The sequence below is a fragment of the Microchirus variegatus genome (genome assembly GCF_963457635.1).
Source record: "Microchirus variegatus genome assembly, chromosome: 5".
Taxonomy (NCBI): domain Eukaryota; kingdom Metazoa; phylum Chordata; class Actinopteri; order Pleuronectiformes; family Soleidae; genus Microchirus; species Microchirus variegatus.
The window spans coordinates 26046076-26071469 of record NC_139806.1 but is presented as its reverse complement, the minus strand read 5'-3'; the positions used below and the strand labels follow the sequence as shown (position 1 = coordinate 26071469).

The window sequence follows — 25394 nt, the reverse complement described above, 5'->3', positions numbered from 1 at the left end:
CATTTGTTCTCTCTCCCAAGACTGCAGGGAAAAGAATGCCATTCTTTTTGCTTGTTGTCACCTGGGCACAACCTTTTTCTTGTATGGTGTCCAACAACTATTGTGTGATTTGCCAGGAATTTGAAGTCGATGTGTTTTAATGAGAAATGTGTTTGTTCCCTTTGAGGACTATGAAATATGAAATGTCCTGGCCTGAACTAACTTTGTTCTTGTTGTTGCCAACTCAAAAAAGAACAAGAAAAGGAACACACAGGGTATCTGCGGGGTCTTAAAAAGTCTTAAATTTGAATTTAAGGCCTTAAAATGTCTCAAATTCTCCTAAAATCTCATAAAAGGTCTTAAAAACAATTGTGAAAGGTCTTAAAAATCTGCATAAAACATGCATAAACTTCAGTCACGCTTTGAAATGTTTCTATTTTTGAGGATGCGATAACAACACGGAACTAAAGTAGGCCGCCTGTGCTGCCTGGTCAGAATTTATCGAGCCCCACTATCTAATGTGCTATGCGCACCCGCCGAATTGCAAGTTCAACAATTTGTGGCTCCAATTTTCCTTCATGTCTTTTGTACTTTTTTGCCAGTATGGATTTGAAATGGGTCTTAAATTGTATTCATTATGGTCTTAAAAAAGTCTTAAAAAGTCTTAAATTTGACTTGTTGAAACCTGCAGAGACCCTGAACACATTTCTCTGTTATTGTGGAGAAAGTACAGGCCTTAACACCTTGAAGTGAAGCAAACATCCTGAAACTTGGTCAGGGCGTAAATAACCTGCTTTGATTAACATAACAGTTCCAATGGCCTAGATCTACACGCGAGCCAAACACACTCAAACCTACCTGTACGACGACTGTAGTGTTGGCAGGGTTGAAAACGGGGGCGTTGTCGTTAATGTCGGACATGTCGATGTTGACAGTGACGGTGGAGGACATGGCAGGGGAGCCGCTGTCAAACGCCTGCACTGACAGAGAGTACCTGGACACCTAGATGTAGAGGAAAGCGAATGAGACAAAGCGGCTGCACCGTATTTACAGTATAGAGCAATATGTCAGAGGCCGTTATATAAGATAGGAGCGCTGGCTGTGCTCACTATCCGTGAAACTACCGAGAGATATTGTATTCTTACCAGTTCTCTGTCAAGCCGCTTATTGACTTTGAGCAGTCCTGTTACAGGGTCAATCCAGAAGTGGTTGCTGCGGTCACCTTTCATGATAGAGTAGGTGATTCTGCCGTTTACCTGACTGTCCAGGTCTTCTGCTAAAACCTAGTGAACACAAAACGCGGGTTTGAAAGGGTGCAGCGAGTAACTTCTAATGATGATTTTTGATGAAATGGTGTTATTATTCTGCCACTGTGTAGTCTTTGTGAACAGAAACCATGTCATTTTTACTTCAACGCAGCATCTTTCATCTGACTGTGTCAAGCCGTGGGGGACAAGAAGCATTTATCCCATCAAACTACTGCACAACCGTGTTTTGTGAGCAGTAGAATTAACTTCTGAAAGCTTTTGCAACACATTTTATGTTGTATCCTTCATTCTAAACACTGTAAATGTTAGGAAAAGAGAGTTATGTGGAGTTAAGAGGCTATATCAGCCTATATTTAAAACTTACGCACTACATCTTTAAGGTAAAAGCTAAGCATAAATATAAGTGACTCAATGTTACCCTTGTAATTGTTTGTCCCACAGACGCGTCCTCACTGACAAGGACATTGTAGATGCCTTGACTAAAGGCCGGCGCGTTGTCGTTGACATCCATTAGTTCGATGGTTACCATGGTAGCGGTGCTGAGGGGAGGGTTCCCGCTGTCCCAGGCCTCAACAGTGAGGTAATAGTCCTTACACACCTCAAAGTCCAAATCATCAGCCACAGAAATGGAGCCTAAAAACATACACAAAAGTACTATCAATTAATAAGATTAATAAGAAATGTAAATTAAAGTCATTAAAGGATCTCTGCTCACCCAGGTTTCTGTCAACAGTGAACTTTCTTAACTCGTTGCCCGACCGAATTCTGTAAGTGATCTCGGCATTAAGGCCGATGTCTGCACTCGTGGCCAAGACTCGCAGCACCTCGGTCCCCATGGCTACGTCCTCGGGCACTGTGATGACGTAGTCCCTCCTCTGGAAGACTGGAGCATTGTCATTCACATCCAGGACCAGAATGGTCAAATCAGCCTGAGGTTAAAATAAAAACAAAAAAAAAAAAACGCAAGAGACACAAATATCAATGGCAGCAGATACTTAAGTCTCAGTAACAAGATTAAAGACAGGTGAAAATCAATCCAAGTCAGCGAACAAAAAAGCCGAAGAGAGAATTTACTGGACACGAGATAAATGTTAAAGATTTGTGGCATTACAGAGTCGGATAAATGCTGTTTTTTGCTGAAATCCAACATTTAGCCCGTTTAGGTTCTGCCAAGTCCATTCTGCTTTTCCACAAACTGTGCTGTTGCAGACACAGTTAATCTTTCTCTCTCTTGTTAGGACATTTTTATTTTTTTTAATTGAGGTTATGGTTGTTATGAATTAGCAGGGCAAAGTATAATCTAATTCAGTGGCTGTGTCGGATGATATTTCACCGTGGCGCACTCGTGCAAAAACAGCATCATGATTAATTTCAAAGAGATCCGTGATCAATTTTTATGCGAATCATTAAGACCGTGACATTTTCCTGACATTTATACTTAGTCCAGGCTCATAACAAGGATCCATGGGGTGTCTTAAAACTATTGGACTGTCTGTTTGACGGGTGTGGCCAGATTACACCATGTATTTCTATGACAGTGTCTCTCTCTTCAATGCATATTTGAAAAGTAAATCAACTTTATGTTGCAGGAACCGATGCCAGAAACACTGTGTGACATCAGTAGTGCTGGCTTTAAACAATGATTTGATGCAGATGGTTAAATCAGGGTTTTATAGGATTGAGGGTGTTGGAAAACCAAGAGCAGCTGCATTTTCAGCAACATTCACCAGTCTCACAAGCAGCATACGGTGCTGGAAAACCTTGTTTCTTACCTGGCATTAACATCCCACCCTGAGTGATCCAATCACAAGTGGGCAGTGCTTTATCTGAAAGGTCCCAATCTGTACATGAATGCATCATTCACAAATCACAATAGATCCATTCAGAGGTGGTCAGAGGAGACGGGGGCCAATTCCTGCCGCATGAATGCAATCCATCCTGACGACAGCGTGAGACCGCCTCCTCAGCTGACGTCCCTTTGTAACCACCGACGGAACATCAGTCGCTATATGTTTTCGCCGGAGTTTGTTTGTTTGTCTGTTAGCAACATAACTCGAAAAGTCACAGACAGATTTGGATGAAATCAGGAAATGTCCGCAATGGGAGCAGGAACAAATGATTACATTTTGGGCGTGATCCGTGGGGGGCTGAGCTGCCTTGGTTGGTCTGCGCTCTCCGAGTGCTTTTCTAGTTTGTTTTTTTAATGGTTCCAAACTTGTTTCATGTTACAGCAGCGTGAGTAGAGCTTTGAGCCACCCGGACTCTATTTTTTTCTACGCACAAACACAGTAACACCAGGCACATATGTACAACCAGATTTGTTCGGAACATAGTTTGTTCTTGACGTGACGTCATGAAGTGTACAAGGGCAGGGGAGGCCAAGATAAACAACGCTATTTCCTCTCCTCCATCTGATTTAAATTCTGTGTAGACAAAGCTCACAAATTCAGGCGTCGCAAAATCTGGTCATCTAAGCACTTCGTGAACCTGAGGACACGAGTCCGGAAATCAGCGCTTGATTAAGTCCTGGACTTGATCACTACAGCACTGTCTCCACTTGAAGCAAGCGCGATGCCAGCGCTGCTACACGTCAAACCATTACTGTTGCCTCTGGCGCTCTTAAAGTGATGTATTTCCCCCGAGGTTTATTTACTCTTATGGTTTATGGTTCGTTCAAACATCCTGAAACAGCCAACACTTTCTCATCTTGTCTCATTGTCTTTTTTTTCCTTTATACATTCCATGCATCCGTCTCTGTCACCTTCCACCTTGTGTTTCTCATTCCACGCACTGCACAGTGACAAAGATGGAAGATTAAGTTTCATCTTAATTAAAATCTACACGGCTCTTTATCTGATCTCCTCTGTGAACAACATGTATTTATTCATTGGCTTATTTTATTCATGTGTGTGGACAGAAATACAGATCGTGCATCAGCAGAGAAAGGACTCTATTGCTGGCAATCGGATTTGTTGTGTGTGAAATCTAATCGCATTATTACATTAAAATGCTTCAATTACCAAACATATTTAGTTTTAATTGATGTTAATTATTTAGAAGTTATGCAAATCACATATTATTCAGAAAAATAAATTTTAACATGTTCTTTTACCATCTTTTGCAACAGAAACAGTAGCTTGGTGTGACTTTGGACCCTTGTACCTGTGAGGACAGTGCCCCCTGTTGGCCAGCTTGGTCAGTGGCTTGAACGCGAACACGATAAGAGTCTTGGCTCTCCCTGTCCAGAGATCGCTCTAGTCTCACCATCCCAGACGATGGGTCGATGGAGAACAATCCACCCACTGAATCCACCAGAGAATAAACCACTGTGCGGTTCAGACCTGAAAAAGACAGGAGACAAATTAATGACCGCAGAAGATTCTCTGTCGGTTCTTCCTCCTGTTCATGGCAATCATTTTTCAATCAGAGAGGGATGATGGATACATGTACAAAGTGCATATGACACCAATGAAAAACGGCACCGCTCCGGGGCGATTCCCATCATCTTGCTCGTGTCACAGTCAGCAGTTTGGATGCTAAGTGACAGAGTGGATTGAAACCACATTTGTCACACGTAAGGAAACCCCTCTGTGTCCATTATCAGCCTTGTTGGAGTGTTTGTGTTGGTTCCTACACGACTGATATACCTTCATCAGGGTCTCCGGCCTGCAGACGGGTGAGCAAAGCCTTCGGCGCCGCATTCTCGAACACACTGGCCAGGTAATGAGTAGACGAGAACAAGGGGGCATTGTCATTCACGTCCAGCACTTGGAGGGAAATGTCAGAGCGGCAGAAGAGTCCGCCTCCGTCAGTGGCTTGAGCGATGAGTTTGTAGGTGGATGTCATTTCTCGGTCCATGGCTGTGGCCGTGCGAAGCTCCCCTGTAAGACATCATAAGCAAACTAAATAATAACATGGGGGCAGATGTTTGCTGTTCACTGCTCCTGTGTTTGTTTGTTCAGGATGGTTTAAAGGCAGACATCGATTGGTGTGTGTGCCAATATAACTAATTGTAATTCTAAGTAATGACTCTGGTGTTTCCCTCGTGGGTCTTGCCTCAAGGTCATTAAGAGGCTGTTGATTTGCAGCATCCTTTGCCATACAACTTTTTGAAATGTGTCTTGGGCCAAAGAAGTAGGTCAAACTAGTCTTTGGTCACTCTGAAATAAGCTTTGTTTCTCCATTATCCAGACAAAGCTCCTGAATCCGTCTCCAAAGGTGAGGATTAAGGGAGTTTTATTTGTTCCCGCACCAAAGCTGCTGTGAAATGCAGGGAAATGCAATGTGTTGTGATTGTTTTGATCATTTTGATTAGTTTTATGTGTTGACTCTGCGATCGCCGATGGGCTGGCTATCCGTCCATGGTGTGTGTTGAGTGAGTCATCTCTGCATCTCCCAAGTTATGGTTGGAGTTTTGTGGAGCTAATAGGAACTATAGAAAGAATGGAACAGACATATGTTATGTTGAATTGTTTAAATTGCAATTAAAAAGCATCTTCATGTACCAGTGTTTGCATCCATGTAGAAATCCTCCACCCCGATACCAAAGAGTGAATATTGAATCTCAGCACTGGAGCCTGAGTCAGCATCTGTTGCTCCAACTGTCAGAATGCCCTTGTTGGAGGAAATGTCCTCGGGAAAAGAGGCACTGTACACGGCCTGTCACAACACACACACACACATTGAGCATCAATTTTTGAAAAAAATAAAGACATCGGTCCAGCAGTGAATCCATAATCCCCACTGACAGAACGAGCGCAGCACTGTTAAGTGGCCCGCGTTGAACCGGCTGCACTTTTGCCCTCACCATTTCACCACCACACAGAAGTGGGACAGTGTCCCACTTCATCACTCTGTTACTTCTGTTCTGTCACATCCTCTGAATGACTGATTAAAACGTACAGCTGAAATGATGGAGATAGGACAATTAATCTACACGCTGTACGTTATAAGAAGAGTTGAGTTGTGACTGAAAAGGCTCTAAGATAATCTGAATGAAGTGCATCAAAGGGTGACTGTGCCCCGTCACTTTTAAATAAATCAAAAAGTGTCACATCATTAATAATGTAAAAAGGTAAAACTACACCTTGTGCCACACATATTATTCTTAGAGGTTCCCAAACCTTTTAGCACCCGACACGCAACAAATAACCAGAGCAGAACTGGGACCCGTTGTCCCAAAGCACATTAAACATGTCCCAATGTTTTCCTGTGCTCTGTCAGAGTGAATTGAACCGATGCTGCAGCTGATGCTGTCAATAAAATCTGTCACAATAACTTCAGGGGTCATGTGAGGAGAGGACATGTCATATTTTATACATCTGAACTATTTTGTACTTCATTCTTTCCAATGTATTTCTTTCTTTCATTATTTAGGTTGTGTGTGTGTGCTTTTCATTTTGCAAGGGCAATATTTATGTGTGTGTACTTCTGTTGTTGACTGTAGAAACTAGAATTCTTGGTAGTATAGTAGTATATGGCTATTTTGTGATTAAACAGAGTCTTGACACTGAATGTCCTTCACCATTCAGTGCTTCTGTGGAACACCAGAGTGACCACGCTTTAGTTACACTCGACTTCTCTGAGAGCAGAGAGCATATATAAGAGGAGACCAGAATTGATTTCAAAGAGAATTAGTAAGAGTTTAAGAAAGAGAATGAAAGTTCCTCAGCCAATTACGTGCAATTGAAAAACCCGCAGAATGATACTAAACCAAATGGGATGTGCCTTGAAGAGCCCAGACTCTCTGTCCCCTTTCACACAGGTCGTCCCTCGCTATATCGGCTTTTGAATGTGCAGTAATAATGCCATTTGTTCGTGTACATTATCTCATTATTTAAAGCAGTATTTTTAGATGTTTCCCTGCACCAGATTCAAATGACCAGATAATCAGCAAGCTCTGCAGAAGCCTGATGACGAGCCATTTATTTGAATCAGGTGTGTTGGAGCATGGAAACTTCAAAAACATGCTGATTCCCCAGGACCTAGATTGAGAAACCCAGAATTTTCTACTGCTATTAACTGTGCTGGATACCTTCAACATTATTTTATCTGAAAATACCTATTAAATTGTGTTACATTATAAAATAGGTAAAGAAATGTATACAAATATCAATAAATATGTAACTAAAAGCACAAATAGTTATTTAATATGAAATTAAAGACAAAATAAATAAAGTTTGGTATGTTTGATCATCTTTTCTATTCATATTGAACCCTAAAAATTGCAGTTTTAATTAATTTTAACTGAATTTGAACTCATGTAGAGAATAATGAGAGAATCAACATCATAACTGAACAAATCTGCAGCCAGTCCTACATTTACATATGCTAATACTATTCAAGACAATAATCTTCTGAGCTGAGCCAAAAGCAAAATTACCACAGAAAAGAAGTTCATCTTTGTAGAAAATGGGTTTTCCTCTAATTCATGAGCCTCTGGCAATCCGAAGATTACAACTGTGTATTATTTCATATTATAATCATGTTTTTTGTAAAGTGCCATATCATAAAGTTGAGTATAATAGCAGTCAATAACATTATTTCTGCACTGTTGTGCTACTTCACGGACACAAAGTGTGTTATAGACTGTTTAATTATGTGCATAATTCATATTTTTGACAAACCACTAATTAGAATCTAGTTAGCCTGGAAACAAATAAGATTAAAGGCATGTAGTGGACCAATGAGTACAAAGTAATGATTAAAAAACGACAGTTTGTCCTGGTTTATGTCGTCACTGAAGTATCTCCTTTTCTATATCGTCTTATCCCTGACCTGGTTGCAGATGGGACTGTTGTCATTGGCATCCATCACGGTAACTTCCACCGCAGTGCGAGCAACATAAAGGCCATCAGTGGCAGTGATGTTGAGCAGATACCAGTCCTGCTGCTCACGGTCCAGTAAACCGCTCACATAAACCTTCCACTCCCCCTGCACGAGGGCCAGGCCAAACACGCCCCGCGGGTTTCCTCCTGTAAATCAAAAAGAGGAGCAGGAGCAGGAGGAGGAGGAGGAAGAGGAGGAGGAGGAGGATTAAAGTGCTGCAGGCAATTCACAGCAAAGACAGACAGAGGTGAAGACACACTGTAGCGGACCTGTGAGCAAAACTGGGAGTCGTATTATTGCACAGGGATCGATGCACACCAGCGCACCACCCAAACCACATGCACACAGAGACACAAATGTGTTTGTGTGCGATCGATAGGAATCCATCAACAAAGTGTAAAATCAGGCATGTGGTGTAGAAACCGTGGCCTTTTTCCGAATTTAACAATCTGACCTTTTATTACAACACTGCGTTTAGAATAATCAGTATGTTGAAATGCCAGATTATATATCATCCTCATCATTATCAGACAGTGTAACGTGAAAGGAAATGACTGTTAATGACTGTCATTTCACACGGTTTTGCAAAAAACTATTTGGGGAAAATGACAGATATAGCGATTGAAATTTGGTTTTGCGATATTATTTTTTTGGTTTAGGCTGAATGTGATGGAGCATTATCATCACACGTCGCCATCGCTCTGTTTTTGAGCTTCTGCTCTCAGGATGTTTAGTGTTCAGGTCAATAAAGACTCAGACAAACAGTTTTTACCCGAGAGCCATGAACAAACTCACTTCTGTTTAAAGGGACAGTGCCATGGAAAAACACAGGAGAATGAGAAATGACCGTGTGTATATGTATGGAAGAGGATTCTGAATTTTAAAGTCAGAAATTCTAACTTTATTCTCAGAATTTCTGACTTTAAAACTCTTTATTCTCAGAAGGACTTTTGACCCTGAAATGCTTCCCAGTCATTTTTGCATTGAGACCCACTTTTAAAAATAACAAGTCACTCTGAAAGGCAGGGTACAGCGTGGACAGGTCGACAGTCTTTCACAAGGTTACATAGAAACGAACAAACATCCACTCTCACACTCACCTACGGTCAATTTAGAGTGTCCAATTTACCTAATACCTAAATCTGCATGTTTTTGGCCTATGGGAGGAAACCGGTGAACCTGGAGGATATTATTATTTTAAACAGGTGAACCTGACATTTTCCAAGACATAAATATTCAATAAGTGAGTCACAACTTTATTTTATATGCATGTGTGGTAATTCTTAAGTAAAAGGCTGAAAGAAAAGCAAAAAAAAAAAAAGCAAATGTATTTCATAAATTTGCCATCTGTGGGTCCTGACCTCGACTCTGGGAATGGATGATAAATGCATTTAAAATGAAAAGATATTAGGAAAATAAAAGGCTTAGTCATGTGTGACATTTTGAGTCTGAATGTATTTAAAATTTGACCTTTAATAAAAGCAACCCCCATTAGGCCTTTTCATCATTTCTATGCATCTCAACATCACGTCTCACGATGTGTTTGGACGAAAAAATCAATGCTTCCTCACCCGTGATGTAAAAGCTGACTTGACGGTTCTGATCGGTGCCGTCTCGATCTCGGGTCTTCAGAACAGCCACCACCTCGCCGAGGGGGTCGCTCTCTTTCACCGCGCCGCGGTAGAGCTCTCTCTCGAACCGCGGCGGGTTGTCGTTGACGTCGGACACCGCGATGGTCACCGCCGTGGTGGAGGAGAGAGACTTGGACTCGCCCAGATCTGTTGCCACCACTTCAAAGCTGTAGCTGGAGGAGGTTTCGTGGTCCATCTGACTCACCGTCGTGATCCAGCCCGTTTTACTGTCAATGGCGAAGACAGAACTGGTCGTGATGGGAGCAGTGGAGGTGCTCACATCCCTTGTCATGTCCAAGTTGTGGGTCAGCAGTTGGCCAAGTCTGTAGGTTACCTGCACGCCAACACATAGGGTATTTTTTAGATAAAGTAGACATATTATACCCTATTTCTCCAACTTAACCATGTTCCCTGGTGTCCTGATGAACATATCTGTGACATGCTTTGGTCAAAATACCTTAAGGATGAAGCACCACAGCAGTTCAATCACCCTGCTGAAAAACAGCCCTGTTCAGAATGCCCGATTTTGAGTGCCTGTCTCTTTAAATGCAAATGAGACACAGGAAACGTCAGCGTCACTGAGGCTCCGGCAGCTAACAGCAGTTAGCATTCGGAAAAGCCATCATTTGCCAACTCTAGCCGGCACATTGCCGTCATATATATAAAATGTAAATCCTCTGAGGCTGGAAGTTTGTGTAGAACTCTGTGCTGCACTGAATAGAACACTTCGAGGACTTCCGCTCTTCCAGATTCTATTCCCCTCGCCTGCATTCTCACGTTTTTTAGGGACAAAGCGGAGCTCTGCGAGATAACAATTCCAGGAATGTCTCATTGTGACGTAGCAAAGAGCCCCCAAGTCAACATCGCATGTTGTTAACTCCTGGACCACAAAAACATGAGTGAGTCATATTTTTTCACACTTTGCCTACTCATAGGGCCTCCAGAGTCCCAAATATAAGTATTAAAATTATTAAAAAGTAGATTTTGCATAATATGTCTCCTTTAAGCACAAAAAACTGCTGTTCTCAAACTCAGGTCTCAAGCCTTTATTAATATGGCCGATGCATGCACATCACTTCACGTTTGTCACCTTGACGAACGAAGCCTTGGTTTTGAAGTTTTACCACGCACTCAACTATTTGAGGCTTTTTTCAAATCGTTTGCTTTCAACCAACTTGAACATTGCTGTCACACACCTGTCCGTTGGAGCCCCAGTCTGGATCAATGGCACGTACTTGAACCACTCTCGTCCCCACAGGCATCCCCTCCATCACTGTTGCGACATACGTGTTGGTCTCAAACTCGGGCCTGTTGTCGTTCACGTCCAGGATCTGCACGATGACGAGGTCTAAAATTGGTCTTTGAATTTCTCACCACATCTTTTTTTTTCAATTACACCTACACATTTCTTTGAAATTTCACTAACTCTCTTTGAATCATTTTGATTGTCTTTGTTTTATTAGAACAGAGGATGCTTTCAGTCTTGAGGTCGACTAATCAAACAGCAGCCACTGTTTGATAAATGATGCCAGTATTGAGTTTTTTTGGCCCATACATTTTCATTTTTTCCTCCATCTGATAAAATAGAACTGTTAAAAGCTAAAGTTTAACTTCGGCAACCAGTTATTGAACAACACTAGAAGTTTTTCTCCAATCTAGATTGTATGTCTGCACTGCTGTACAATTATATACAGGCATTTCAATAGAAATAATCAGATAACTAAATATAAAATACATAAAGCAGTTCATCAAAAAGATTTATCAGCCAAATTAAATCATGGCAAACCAAAGAATTGCTCTCCCAACAAAGTTGTTGAGGTTAAAACACTGATTGTGTCACATTTAGGAGGTTTTATTGGCAGAAATTCAATGTACTAACCATACATATGTTTGTATTAGTGCGTAATCGTGTTAAATAAAGTTCAGTTTGTATCCTTAGAATAAGCCTTTTATAAGTACTGAAGGCTTTCGTGACAGAGGCCACCAGTTTGTACAACAGCTATAATGGACTTTTGCATTATGAAGCAGGAGCTTATTTAGAGAATTACGGTGAAATCTGATGCATAAACCAAGGAAGAAGACATAGGATTTGGGAAGAATGGGTCGACCAACCTTAACCTCCAGGTCCACAGTGGACACAGACTCAATCAAGTCTCTTCTTGTCGTTGCTGCCACCTTGAAGCGGAAGATGCTGACCTCTTCGTAGTCAAGCGGCTTGACCAGGCGGATCAGACCTGTCTCTCCGTCCACATCAAAAGTCCCTCCCTCATTACTGTCGGGCGTCTGTCCCTCCACTGCAGTGAAAAGGCCGTTCTGTCCCGGGCCCATGTACACGGAGCCCAGGGGCGATCCTACCGTCGTGTCCTCGGGGATGGTAAAAGAGTACTGAGGCTGGCTGAAGGAGGGGACAAACGCATCGGCGGGGACGACGTGGATGAACGCCGACACCAGGGAGTGTTTGGGGGGCGAGCCGCAGTCCGTGGCTTTGACGAAGAAGGACAACACGGTGCCCTGGAGGTGGTCCACGGCGCTTTTAGTCATCATCCAGCCGCTGTCTGGCTCCACCTGGACACCAACAACATCACAAAGATGTCTCAATCTCAGTTTAGAAAGAATAATCTGACAATATGTCTTGGGTGGCATCGGGCATGGGATGTATGAGAATTGTCTGTCATAATTAAATGGACCAAATTGAATTGGCGAGCTGGACAGCATGTTCAAGTCACTCATGGGAAATGTTATCCATTGAATGGATGATTCAATCCATGATGGACGGATGAATGGATTTGACTCTCATTCTGAACTTTACCGCTTCATTTTTCAGCCATCTGTTTTCTCTCACCTGCTCCTGTTTCGGATTGTTTACTTTTCCTTTGTTATTGGAGCTTCCACATTCAATTAAATTCATATGCTACTCCTATTTTATATTCACTCGAGTTACGCAGCCCTTTGCTGTTGTGACTTAATTGCGTTTTCCCCTTTTAATGGTGAAAAGTGACGGAAGCATCAATCTTCATGCAGCATCATTCTGATTTGATGAGCAGAAAATGTATAATCTGCAGCAAACAGATGGTTGTTAACTCACTGGAATGGGCAGAGGGGGTATCGTCTGAGGATTTATCATTTATTAGAAATGGAGGGTAGCGGCATTGCTTTGAATTTCAGTATGGCTTAAAAGTTTGGTTTGACTTTTTTTTTCTTTTTAATGGGACTGAGAGGAAGTTTGCGGCTTCGTGTTAAAAGAGCGAGTGAAGAGCAAAATGAACTGACCTCCAGCACATCCACCAGTGACAAGCGTGCCTCACTATAAAGGGAGTAGGTGATTCTTCCATTAGATCCAGCATCAGGGTCCGTGGCTTGGATCTGCGTGACCAGAGAACCTTTGGCTACATTCGCTTTGATACTCATGCGATACTCCACCGCTCTGAACCGCGGGGTGTTGTCGTTCTCATCTCCGAGAACCACTCGCACCGTGCAGAATGATGCGCGACCTGCAAATAAATCGAAACTTATAGACTTGTAGATTCATCCAATATATGCTTCCATACCCTTAGAGCAATGGCTGAGTTTGAATACGATCTAATTAAAGCTGCAGTGTGTAACTTCAAAACACTACTAGACTGAGAAACATGTGGTATGTATGTACTAATGTAACAACACATTAGTTTATATTTCAAAGTGACCGCTTTAATTAATGACATAAGTGAGATTTGATGTCCATTTTTAACGTTTGTCTGTTTGCAATTTTGCCACAACATCTATACAGTATGTTAAACTATTCCGGAAATCTATCTGGTGTCTGAAGTGTTTATATACCTCCACCATCCAGAGCCATAACAGTCAGCACCATGTCCTTGTTGGAGGGATTTTCACGGTCTAACTTCTGAAGAGTGGATATGACTCCATCCGCATCAATTGCAAACTGAGTTTTTCCCAGGTCGTTGATGAAGGAATACATGATCTGGCCGAACAAGCCGGAGTCGTCGTCTGTTGCACGAACCTGCAAGGGAATTTAGGAAAGAGATTCTTATCTTTATATATATACTATTCCACTGGGTTATTAATGCAGTAGGACATGAGGAGTGAGAAAAATGACTTACCTGGATGACCTTTGACCCTGGAGGGGCATTTTCTTGGACCTCAGCCAAGTAAAACCGCTGACTAAACACTGGGCTGTACAGGTTTGCTCCCAGGACACGAACAATCACCTGTGAATCACTGTCACTGTTAGTCGTTATTATAAATATCACATGAAACAGGCTGTAAAGAGACGGCCACCATCAAACATCGTGTGACCAGAAGGTGAGTGACAGGTGCACATGACTGCTATGATTATGTGAACTTAGTGGATTTATTTTTAAGAATTAAGAAGAAAAAATTTGTAGAAAGGCCGTAACGGACTGATATCGGTAGATACTCAAGGCTTTGTATCAATCATGAAAAAGTGGTCATTCCTCGTTATCGTCCTCATCAACGGTATCATTATCATCACAGTCTGCTGTCGTAATCGCAGTGCCATCGCACTTAAAAGCTGATTTCATGTCAAGCTTTAGGAGTGTAAACCAAAATGTGATTTAGGATTACGGGGCAAAACAAGCCAAAATGGGTGAAATGTTCCCAGTGCCAAAACATCCCACATGTTCCACTTGTAATTTACATCAAGAAACAGATGTGAACATGTTTTTTTTCCAGATGGCAGCTCATCCTCTCAGCAAATGTGATATGACACGGACACACATTAACCTCTAACTGTGGAGCGGCTCAGCAGCCAGGACTAGTCCGACTGGTTTAAAAAAAAAATAAATAAATAAAGAAGAAGATGCAAATGCTTGTGATAAAGTGGAAAGCGAGGGAGTTGCTAAAGGAGGTCACACGGAATGAGGCGCATGAAAATAAAAATGGCAAATCCGTTGACAGGACTGAACTGGGAATGCTAAGAAAGTGCCTCACCTGAGCGGTGTTAGTGAAGACTCCGTCTGACACAGACACGTTGAGCTGATACACCACTTTCATGCCTTGTCTCCTCTTATTAGACAGACTCAGCACTCCTGTATCCGACTGCATCATAAAAGTCATCCGCTCGTTCCCTGAGAGAATGCTGTACCTGCAGGCAAATTCAGAGGAAACATGAGCACACTGATGATCACGTTGAATGTTGTTACTTTGTTTTTACAAGCTGCTGGAAGTCAAAGTGTACGTTTCTTTTAGCGGTAGAGCCAAACCAAAGTATTTATTCAAATATTATTTCATTAATTGGCCAAATCGGCTAATCACAGTAAAACTATTAAAGTAGACATATTATACCCTATTTCTACTAGTTCTCTGGTGTCCTGATGAACATATCTGTGATGTGCTTTGGTCAAAATACCTTAAGGATGAAGCACCACAGCAGTTCAATCACCCTGCTAAAACAGCCCTGTTCAGAATGCCCGCTTTTGAGTGCCTGTCTCTTTAAATGCAAATGAGACACAGGAAACTACGTCAGCGTCACTGAGGCTCCGGCAGCTAACAGCAGGTAGCATTTGGAAAAGCCATCATTTGTTGACTCTTGCCGGCACATTGCCGTCATATATAAAATGTAAATCCTCTGAGGCTGGAAGCTTGTGTAGAACTCTGTGCTGCACTGTGGAGCGGACCGAGACCACCTCTTTTTAGCGGTCTCAGTCTGCTTGATTTGGTGCGGACCCGAGTGCGATTGATGCTATCACAGCAACGAAAACGAAACGAACTAGAGTTTTTGGTTCGAATGGATCGTTTGGTGCGCACCAATTGCTGTTGGTGTGAAAGGGCCCCTAGATCACCCCTTCAGGCCGGTCTCGGAGCGGTTGATTTGGTGCGCATCAAAGTACTAAGATTACATTCACACCAACGCAAACGAACCGAACCAAGGGGCCAAACACGTTTGGTATTAAAAAGTAGATTTTGCATAATATGTCTCCTTTAAAGTCAAGTTAAAAGTTTATTTCTATAGCTCTTTTAAAAGCAACTTCAGTTGATCTTAGTGCTGTACAAACAATAGAAATACAAACTTAGTTTGGTCATAGCCTGCATTGATTTTAGAAGACTGCCATTGGAATCAGCTACAGAAAACCCTATATCAGTCCATCTGTTTTCTTATTACGTCTGTGACCAAAACTCAAGAACTGCGCTTTTTCAAACACAAAGAGAGAAAGTTTTTAGAAAAGATTAAACTCTGTTCAATTGAAAACCATGTACAAATAATTCCTATCACCACTGGTGGAGCAAGCAAAACAGCAACACAGGGCCTTTTCAAAGCTTTTCCTTTGTGTTACCTCAGCCTCTGAGCATCACAGATGTCAGCATCCGACGCCTGAACACAAGTCACAAAGTGTCCGCGGGGAGCGAGCTCGCTGACGAAGGCCTCGTACAAGGCTTGGCTGAAATTAGGTGGGTTGTCGTTGGTGTCAGTGACAGTCACAGTTACACTAACATCGCTGCCGAGCGCCGGGTCACCACTGTCCGTCGCTCTGACAATGAAGTTGTAGCGTTGGGCGAGCTCGTAGTCGAGCAGGCGTGCCGTGAATATCAGCCCGCTGTTGCCGTCTATGTGAAAATAGTCGCTGCTGTTGTAGATGTCAGACAGGATCTGGTAGCTCACCATGGCGTTTTTCTCCGAGTCTTGGTCCTGAGAAAACACCTGCAGTGAGAGTAAAGATACACTTTTTATTGCCTCATGCATTATTCAAGATGTTTTTTTTTTTTATCCTGATATACTCAATAGCATATAGAGACAGTAGCTTTCCCTATTGAGTCCTAATGGAGGGGAGTAAATAACGGTGCAGGTTACGCTGAGATGAGATGAGAAAACAGAACGAAAAACAGTTGTTGAACACCCAGAATGAGAATCTGAAGACTCAGATTGAATGTCAGATAATCAATTACCAAAGCTTGAAGGAGTAAAAACAATTTCAGAAGTGAGGTGGAGGAGTTTTGAGTTGCAGAGGGAAAAAAAAAATGTAATTACATGGTTTGACCTGTGAAGTGAATGATTGGAATTTTCATCCCAGGCACGGCAAACATTGGTGGGATCCACTTTCTCAGACTGCCGTCTGGATCCATGTAGAATTTAATAACACAGTCAAATAAGACAAATCACCATTTTTTTCATTGACTGGATGAAGAAATTCGAAGTGTCCTACGTAAACCGTTTCTCAGGGCAATAACAACAGTTCATATATTATTGACCAAAGGTCAAGAGATTCAACTGGGCAATTTCTGTGGACGCCAGCTCCCTATGCATAAATAAACAGGCATTTAATATTCATACGCACTACTGGTGAAGTTAGTTTTGAGTGTAAACAACCATTCAGGAAGATCACACACAATAGAACCACGGACACAGACCTGTAACACTGTCGTTCCAATCATAGAGTTCTCAGGAAGCACAGCGGAGTATGAATTGTTCCGGAACAAAGGCGGGTTATCGTTGACGTCCAGCACAACTACGTCCACGTCGACCTCAGACTTTGCCCCCGTCAGCGTATCTGTGGCCTTCACCGTTAGCCGGTAGTACTGCGTGGTCTCGTGATCTAAGGGGTAAACCACGCTGATGATGCCTGTGTCGAAGCCGATGTCAAACTGGAGGGAAAAGTCTCCGTCGCTGATGCTGAAGATGATGCTCTGGCCTTCAGGACTGGTGGCGTTGATGCAAAGGACGGACGTGGACACGGCCACGTCCTCTTTGACCGTGACGCCGTAGAAGGGCTTGTCAAACACCGGCATGGCTTTGTTGACGACGGTCACGGGCAGATCCACCTCGCTGGACAGAGGTGGGAGGCCGCCGTCGGTGGCCACGACGACCAGCTTGTACTCTGCGTTCGATAAATCTGCTTCAAAGGTCCTCTTTAAGCTCAGCTCTCCTGTTACACGATTCACCTGCATGGAAACATTAGTTTAATTTGATAAGTTTTTAAATGCAGAACAACAAAAAGCAGCATTAATATCCCATGTATTGAAGAAAATAACATTTGGTGTGTGGAAAAAAGCACTTCCACATCCATATACTTTTTCGCTTACTTTCAGTTCATGTTTAGAGTAAGGTTACAGTTGGAAATATCAAAGATATCTTAGATGTTATACAACTGCAAACTGCTCAGATATTCAAACGTGTGACTGTGAAAACAGCATGTTCATGGCCTCAAATTCCTGCACAGTAATTAAAATAGGCTAACACAAGAGAAAAATGCTGATGTGATTTGTGAGCAAGAAGATGCTCAAGTTTCCTCAGGATTTGAAATGCCCTTCTGGAAGTTTTGCTTGTACATGTTTAACATGTTTGTAGCAGATTTTTGCAAAAGCTCAAACGATGTAGATCTCACCTGAAAGTTCCTGTGCTGCTCTTTGAGGCTGTACGTCACTTCTCCATTCAGACCGTAGTCTTTGTCAATCGCCGACACCCTGAAAATAGCCGATCCTGGCTCTGCTTCCACCTGCACTGCAGCGTAGTAGGGGAGGTTCACAAACTCCGGAGCATTGTCGTTCGCATCCTCCACCTGAAGTTTGAGTTGGAGAGTTTAGAGAGAGGACAACAAGAAAAAAAAACTATTTTACAGACATATTTCCACTCCCACCTGCACTTGCACCATCACCCTGGCCACTCTCAGTATCTCGTCTTCTCTGTTGACCTCCACCACCAGCTCGTAACGCTCCTTCTCCTCTCGGTCGAAAGGCACGCCAGTGGTGAGCACCACTCCACAGGTCGGCCGTATGGTGAAGCGTCCGCCGGGATTCAGCAGAGTGTACTTGAGCGGCTCGTTGAGGCGATGGCCGACCGTGTTCACAACCGTCACCATGGTGACATCGGGGACATTCTCTGGGACCGAGGCAGAATAGACCGGGAGGGTGAAGAGGAGGCCGCTGTCTATGGTTTCTCTGACAAGTACCGTGACTGATGCCATGCTGGAGAAACGTCCATCCCATACCTTGAAACGGATAAAAGCAGATGCCTTAATATTTAACTTTATACTGTATATGGCAGTGGACTCATTGGTTTCCATGTTCAATGCCATGTTGTCCTTGTGTGTGTGTGGATTTTCTCTGGTATTCTAGTTTCTTCCTACAGTACAAAATACATAAAGGCTGTTTGCAAAAAAGAACTCAGTTTGAATGGAAATCTATGTATAAATGAGTCTACTTTTCACTTGACTGTTCACATCACACGAGTATTGCTCAGTAGGTGCCTGGCTGCAGGCCACATCATTGGCTTTCAGATTTTAAAAACTGACCTGGCACCAGTCAAATCACAAATCTCAAGGCAGACTCTGTTTTTTTAAGCTGGACTTTATGTTAATGTTTATTAATTTTCCTTGCTGGTGGTGCTTTTTAAAAATATTCTATTTGATTTAGTTCTGTAACTCTTCAACTTTGCTACAGTGAGCCGTCTTGGCCAGGTCTCCTTTCACAAAGACATTTTAATCTCAAGGGACTTCCATAAAATCTTGCTGAAGTATTCTAAATGGAGACGGTGATTAACCACAGTGTGTTGCACAGCTGACCTTGTGCTCTCTCCTCCTAGTGGAAATCATTAATATGAAGCCAACCACATGCTGACAATCTAAGCCAGTGACAGGATACAGAAGACAATCTAATAGTGTGACATGTCTGCTGGTGTCCAGTCACTTACCTTCACATTAAAGCGATAAGTGTCTTTACTGAGGTTCGGGCTGACAATGGTCACGACTCCAGTGAAGCGCTCCACAGAGAAGAACTCCACGTTGGTATCCACAAGAGAGTAAAGAAGCTTTGGCGTGAACAACTTCTCAGAGTCTGGGCTGAAAAGTGAGTCAGGGTCAACAGCATCAACCCTAATGACCTCGACTCCCATGTAGGTGGGAAGGAGGAGGACCGTCTCATAGGAGTCCTGAGAAAACTTGGGAGGGGAGTCGTTGATGTTGTTCACCTTCGAGCGGGCAGCAAGAGAAACGCACATTTTACAAGGAGGAATCAAAGTGCTTTATGAGGCAGTATAAGCTCATTTATAGACCTTTTATTTACCTTTATAAACACCACAGCTGGGCTGTCAGCAGTCCTAACAGGCTGACCACTGTCTCGAACATGAACCCGGAAGACGAACTCAGAAAATGTTTCATAGTCCAAACTGGCAATTGTTCTGAAATATTAGAATCATTCAAATGAGAATAAACTCCTGAAAGAATGAGCTCTATCACAATACACAGATAAATGACACTGGTTTACCGTATCGATCCAGTCCCAGAGTCCACGCTAAAGAACATGCGGGCGGTGTCGTCTATGATATGGAACCTTAGCAAGGCGTTGTGATTGCGGTCTGCATCGGTCGCCTGGATGACTAAAGGGCTACCGTCTTCTCCCAGGACCACACTGTTGACCGGAGCAGCCTCACTGATTTCACCCACGTACCTGATGTAAGAAAGGAGAGGTACATGTACCACTGAAAACAAGGTCAGAAATGAGTGGTGTCTTGGAATGCCTTGAAATGATCTGAAATAGCTCTCGAAATTTGCATTGCTGTGTTTTTTCTTTAATGCCACCAAATAGATAGTTAACTTTTGAAACTCTTCCTCCCATGCACACCTGTGGCATTGTTTGCCAGCAAGCTGACACTGATGCTCACTGACAACAACACGGAGCAGTTTATCAATAAAACACCTCCAGATGACGTAACTGAAACAGTCATTGATGCTGGGTCTTCCTTGGCATCTAAAACAGCCTTCAGAGACGATACAAAGCAGATCTACTGACAGTGTGGGAGCACATTTTACTGTATTTCCCTCCATTGTATCCTATGGGAGTGCATTTGGCATTACATTTCATTCTAAGGTCTTAAAATCCCTGAACCCAGGCAGTACACTGATAGAAGGAACTAGGTTTTTTCCCCCCAGATAATAAAATAGTGAGAGTACTAACAGAGAGAGACAGAGAAGGAGAGAGAGTAGAGGTTTGGTTTGACCACCACTGATACCTGATTTGTTTGAAGACAGGAGGGTTATCGTTGACATCGCCCACCTGGACCACCACAGTGGTACTGGCCTCCAGTCCAGCCATGCTCAGAGCATGCACCACCAGAAAGTAGGATGTTGTTTGCTGCCAAAAGAAAAATAAGGGAAAACCATGGATTTTGTTGTGTAAAACTCATCATCACTCAGAGAGCCGTCTTGAAAGCTAAGTTTAAAAGACTTAAAAAAAAAAAGACATGATGCTCACAGAAGTTTGACAAGTGATTAGGCTTTTAATGACTCCTTGAGTGTCATAAGGAGAAGAACTTGATGAAAAGAACACCTCCACAGTGGAGAGTGGAGTGGTTGTGTAGCAGCCATTAGCAAGGGGAACGCATTGCACTGATTGAGGGAAGATTAGATGCCATTCAGAGTCAAGTGTCAAGGTAATGTCACTGAAACAGTGTCTGGTTTTCACAGCAAGACAGTTATTCAAAGTGGACCTCAAAATCCATCACAAACTCCTTCAAGGAAACTCAAAAGTGAAACTTTTTTGAAAGGCGCTCACTGAACATAATTGAAACGTCACTGAAATGACTCTTGCCATGCAACGACAGCGCATTAGTATTTGCAGGAAGGCTTCAGGGGTTGTTTGTCCGTCTCTGTGCAACAAAAATCAACAAATATGTAATTTCCCCAGCGCACAAATGTTTCCTTATAACTGTATCTGCATGCATGAGAGTCTGCAATGAGTTTTGGCAGATGGCGTGAATCTGCTGAAATGAAAATCATTGACAAACCTCAAAGTCAAGTGGTTTGCGTGTGCTGATTACGCCAGTGTGATGGTTAATAATGAAGCAATTTTCCTCGTTGCCCCGGTTGATCTCGTAGATGACCGCTGAGCGGCTGAGGGCGCCGACGGTCGTCACGTACGTCCCAGTTGTGCAGTTCTCCATTATCTGCGGACACAAGGTCACCAATGGTGTCATTTCTAGGCACTTTGATGACTTATGTGCTATGACACAACAATTACAACAGTCTGGCCAAGTAATTTGATTGGAAGAGAGACATTTTATGAGTGTCAAGCAATATCATCTATCTATAAATGTTAGGGAAGTCCATCTGGCTGTTATTAGTATAACTGTCCAATGGGTCGCTTGACAGGCCTCAAACTTGGCAGGTGACTTACCAAGGGCACCGTTGTGTGCAGCGCCGACTTTGACATTGTTTGGACAAGAAATGCCAGAGATATTGGTGGAATTGCAAAAGATGTATCGCTTAATAAAGAGATCTGTCATCATTTGTCAGTGTTAATGTTGTCATGTCATGAAATACACACAAAAATATACCCCCCACATATATAAAAATACTCCTAAACTGGCACACACTGAACAAGATCTGCTCTAGATAGAGTTAAATTATGAATGGTCGTCAGGGGAGGACAAGTTATTTGAAGAGCGACGGGATCCAATATCCCTGGTAGCATCTCTCAAAAAACATCTGAGGAATGTTCCACTGGGTGCAAAAGCTTTCTATTATCCGCAGCCCAGGAGGGAAGTAGCTTGGACAAACACCTTCTGGTAATCCACCGTCCCCCAGAGAGTAAACCAGCTGTCCCGAATCTTACTCCAGGTGTGCAGAGGGGCAGGAACACACATATTTTACATCAACTACAGCCTGAGAGCCACGGCCACACAGAAACTGAATTGAGGCAAGGGAGATGATGGCAGTGAGTGGGCACGGGTGGTTTGATGTTGATTTATTATGCGTTGTCATCTCAAAAAAATGTTGCCTAGACAAAAAAAGTAAGCGTTTAGTCTGGCAGGTATAAAAGCTACTGGAGAACAACCAGTGAGTGCAGGGAACAATGGCGATGTGCACTGTCAGATCAAGCTGTGATATCTTCACAGTCATGCTGCTATTCAGACAAAACAGCACCCCGCCCTGTGTGATGTTGCCTAATTCAATATCTGTTCAGGGATTTACAATTTCTTTCCTTCCTTACCATATTCCACCATTCCCTGACTCCATCTATCTCATTCTTCCAAGTCCTTTCTCCCAAACATGCATCATCCATCTTTCCTTACCTCAGCCTGATACTCCCTCTGAGAAAATGCAGGAGTGGAAAACTCAGACAGGATCAGGGAGACGCGAACTGAAGCTGTGGCCATTAATGGAGGAAATCCGCTGTCTGTGACACGAACGGTGAGCGTGTAAAAGCCCACACAGGTGAGATCCAAGTCTCTGGAAATGAAGATAAGGCCTGTGGCATTATCAATGCCAAACACACCGCCGGTGTTACCTGCAAGTGGCAGCAAGGTTAGAGACTTCATTACGGGGGAAACGGTAAAAGAAAAGACACCAATAAAGTCATGAAATAAAGACAAGATAAAAACTTCAGATGGTCTCGCACCTGCTTCGATGGTGTACATTAGCTGCCCATTAATCCCATTGTCTTTGTCTAAGGCCGTCACCTGCAACACAGACGTTCCTACGGGAGACGACTCATAGGCCACTGCGTCGTATACGGTGCTGGTGAAGTATGGGATGTTATCATTGGAGTCCTCCACCGCTACCAGGATGCGAGCCAGGTCACGGTTAAATGGAAATTCCTGATCCTTGACCTAAAGCAGCATCAGGCAAAATGAGAGAGACGCATAGGGACAGGGCGGCAGCGCGGCAGGAGGCTATAAATGACAGAAAGCAGCTAAAATTAAGTGAGACAGCCAGAGCTGCCAAGAGGTGCATTACTTGGAAGAGAGAGCACAGGGACACACATTAACAAACACACTCAGGCTCACAGTAACAAGCACACACACACATTTCTCCTCACCATGATAGTAAGGATGTGCTGTGTTCTGGCTTCATAGTCCAGCCTGTCCGCAGTGTAGACCACTCCAGTACCCGGGTTGACCCTGAACAGTCTCATGCTGACGGGGTCCACGCTGCTGTAGATGGTGAAGCTCAAACGGGAACGCTCGTCCACGTCGGTCGCTCGGACCCGCAGCAGCTCCACGTCCACCGGCACGTCCTCCGAGACGCTGACATCGTAGGCGGCCTGCGAGAAAACTGGAGGGTTGTCGTTGCTGTCTTGGATGCGGATGAACACCTGAATGAGACAAAGAGGAGTTTAAAAACTCAGTGAAGTTGGTTACAGTGTTAGAACTGTGCATTAGAAAGCATCTGGCAATATGATATGTATCCTGATTAGGACTGCAACGATTATTTTGACAGTCGAGTAATTAGTTCGTGTGTTTTTTCAATAATTAAAATAATTAAAGCTTCTTCAATATATTATGGTTTCTTTCCCCCATATAACATAGAAATCATTAAAACTGAATACAGACAATTGCCCACATTTCTGGCATTTTACGGACCAAACAAGTACTCGGTTAATAGAGAAAATAATCGTGAGTTGCAGCCCTAATCCCGATACCGGGCTTATGATATTACACATTGTGATGTACTGGGATTTTACCCCATTTTTTTAATTATTTTAAAGGAGCTATATGTAAGGAATGTATTATATTCAGTCATAAAGCGAGCTAGACATGTCATCAGAGAGGAAAAATAATGTTAAAATAAAATGCTAATTTTCCTTTCCAGCTCACAAACCAATGTTAAAATCAATGTTATGGTTTGGTGATATGCCCACCACCCAATAACACAGCTTGTAGGACTTCAACACTCAAGTTGCCAGCAGAGCTACTCAAAGAGCTGCAGATTTGGTTCATAATGCATCAATGCTAAACATTACTAAATTTGAAAAGCCTCAGTGACCCTCTAAAAAAGGTCTCGACCTGAGGAGAGGAAGAGAAAGCTTTTCACAGCCCTGTCTTATCACCTTTATGACTTCTCTATTCATGTGATAGTTGTCCACTGTTGCAGACACACTTTCACTTTCAATCTCACGCTAAATTTAGCCAAAGACGGAAGGACAGGTATGTATGAAAACACCAAATAGTGCAGCTCTGTGCTGCAAACTATGTTTTGTAGTACCACTACAGGAAGCTCCGCGGGATAAATAACAATGTTGTATCATATATGTATAACCTATATCCGGCTTGACCACAAGCCTGCTGCCATCTACTGGACGGAGGCTATGATGCTAAAAACAAAACACTATCAAGAATATTAACATATTAATATCATGCTACAATCGGTGTTTCCCAATATTGGCCCCTGAGGACACTGCTACAAAGAATCATTATGTATCGCATATGAATTAGCACAATATTTTAGAGTATCATTATTTTCTCACACAAATATCTAGCTCGAGTGCAGATGAAGCTTCAGTGACTGATAATACTTTATACAGCTGTAGGGTAGTATTGCCCCCTTGTTCCCTTTAATTTGCAAGATATGATTGAACATATAATTACAATCTTTTTCACCCCAAGGCAAAGCGATTGTTTACATTCTTACATTTCTATGCTGCAGATTGTGTTTTGCCCATGAGCGATGCGAGCAATATCTGGATTTACACAAACACTTGACCTTTACTTGGCCGGGGCTAATCCCATTAATCGAGTGATATCAAGGATTTTCCCCTTACAAGGCAGACTTAGCGGGCCAGCCAAGGCAGCAGGAGCACAGGAAGTGTCAAAGACGGAGCATATTTCATAGTCAGCAAGAGATAATTTCAGAAAATAGGGGGAGTGCAAGAGTGGGGAGGAGGAAAGATGAGAGTAAACAGCTCGCCGAGGAAGAGGTAACAGTAATTGAATTTGATGTGGGTCTGGGAGTGTATAAAT

The 25394-nt window shown here is 42.9% G+C and overlaps 1 protein-coding gene across 1 annotated transcript in view; it reads right to left on the bottom strand.

Moving 5' to 3' along the window:
• fat3b (FAT atypical cadherin 3b) overlaps positions 1 to 25394 on the bottom strand; it is a gene marked incomplete at both ends in the record, with an annotated part of 89050 nt that overhangs the window by 29191 nt on the left and 34465 nt on the right. Inside the window, 27 exons of the mRNA XM_083890489.1 lie at positions 838 to 981; positions 1125 to 1262; positions 1666 to 1880; positions 1963 to 2176; positions 4410 to 4588; positions 4895 to 5128; positions 5753 to 5906; positions 8025 to 8221; positions 9647 to 10040; positions 10903 to 11037; positions 11819 to 12271; positions 12977 to 13197; positions 13523 to 13706; positions 13807 to 13914; positions 14657 to 14810; positions 16000 to 16364; positions 17072 to 17602; positions 18046 to 18219; positions 18298 to 18648; positions 19350 to 19625; positions 19721 to 19835; positions 19922 to 20104; positions 20667 to 20788; positions 21441 to 21599; positions 22728 to 22942; positions 23054 to 23264; positions 23474 to 23749. Coding sequence (XP_083746615.1) covers positions 838 to 981; positions 1125 to 1262; positions 1666 to 1880; positions 1963 to 2176; positions 4410 to 4588; positions 4895 to 5128; positions 5753 to 5906; positions 8025 to 8221; positions 9647 to 10040; positions 10903 to 11037; positions 11819 to 12271; positions 12977 to 13197; positions 13523 to 13706; positions 13807 to 13914; positions 14657 to 14810; positions 16000 to 16364; positions 17072 to 17602; positions 18046 to 18219; positions 18298 to 18648; positions 19350 to 19625; positions 19721 to 19835; positions 19922 to 20104; positions 20667 to 20788; positions 21441 to 21599; positions 22728 to 22942; positions 23054 to 23264; positions 23474 to 23749 — 6102 coding nt within the window. The remainder of the gene's footprint in view (positions 1 to 837; positions 982 to 1124; positions 1263 to 1665; positions 1881 to 1962; positions 2177 to 4409; positions 4589 to 4894; positions 5129 to 5752; positions 5907 to 8024; positions 8222 to 9646; positions 10041 to 10902; positions 11038 to 11818; positions 12272 to 12976; positions 13198 to 13522; positions 13707 to 13806; positions 13915 to 14656; positions 14811 to 15999; positions 16365 to 17071; positions 17603 to 18045; positions 18220 to 18297; positions 18649 to 19349; positions 19626 to 19720; positions 19836 to 19921; positions 20105 to 20666; positions 20789 to 21440; positions 21600 to 22727; positions 22943 to 23053; positions 23265 to 23473; positions 23750 to 25394) is intronic.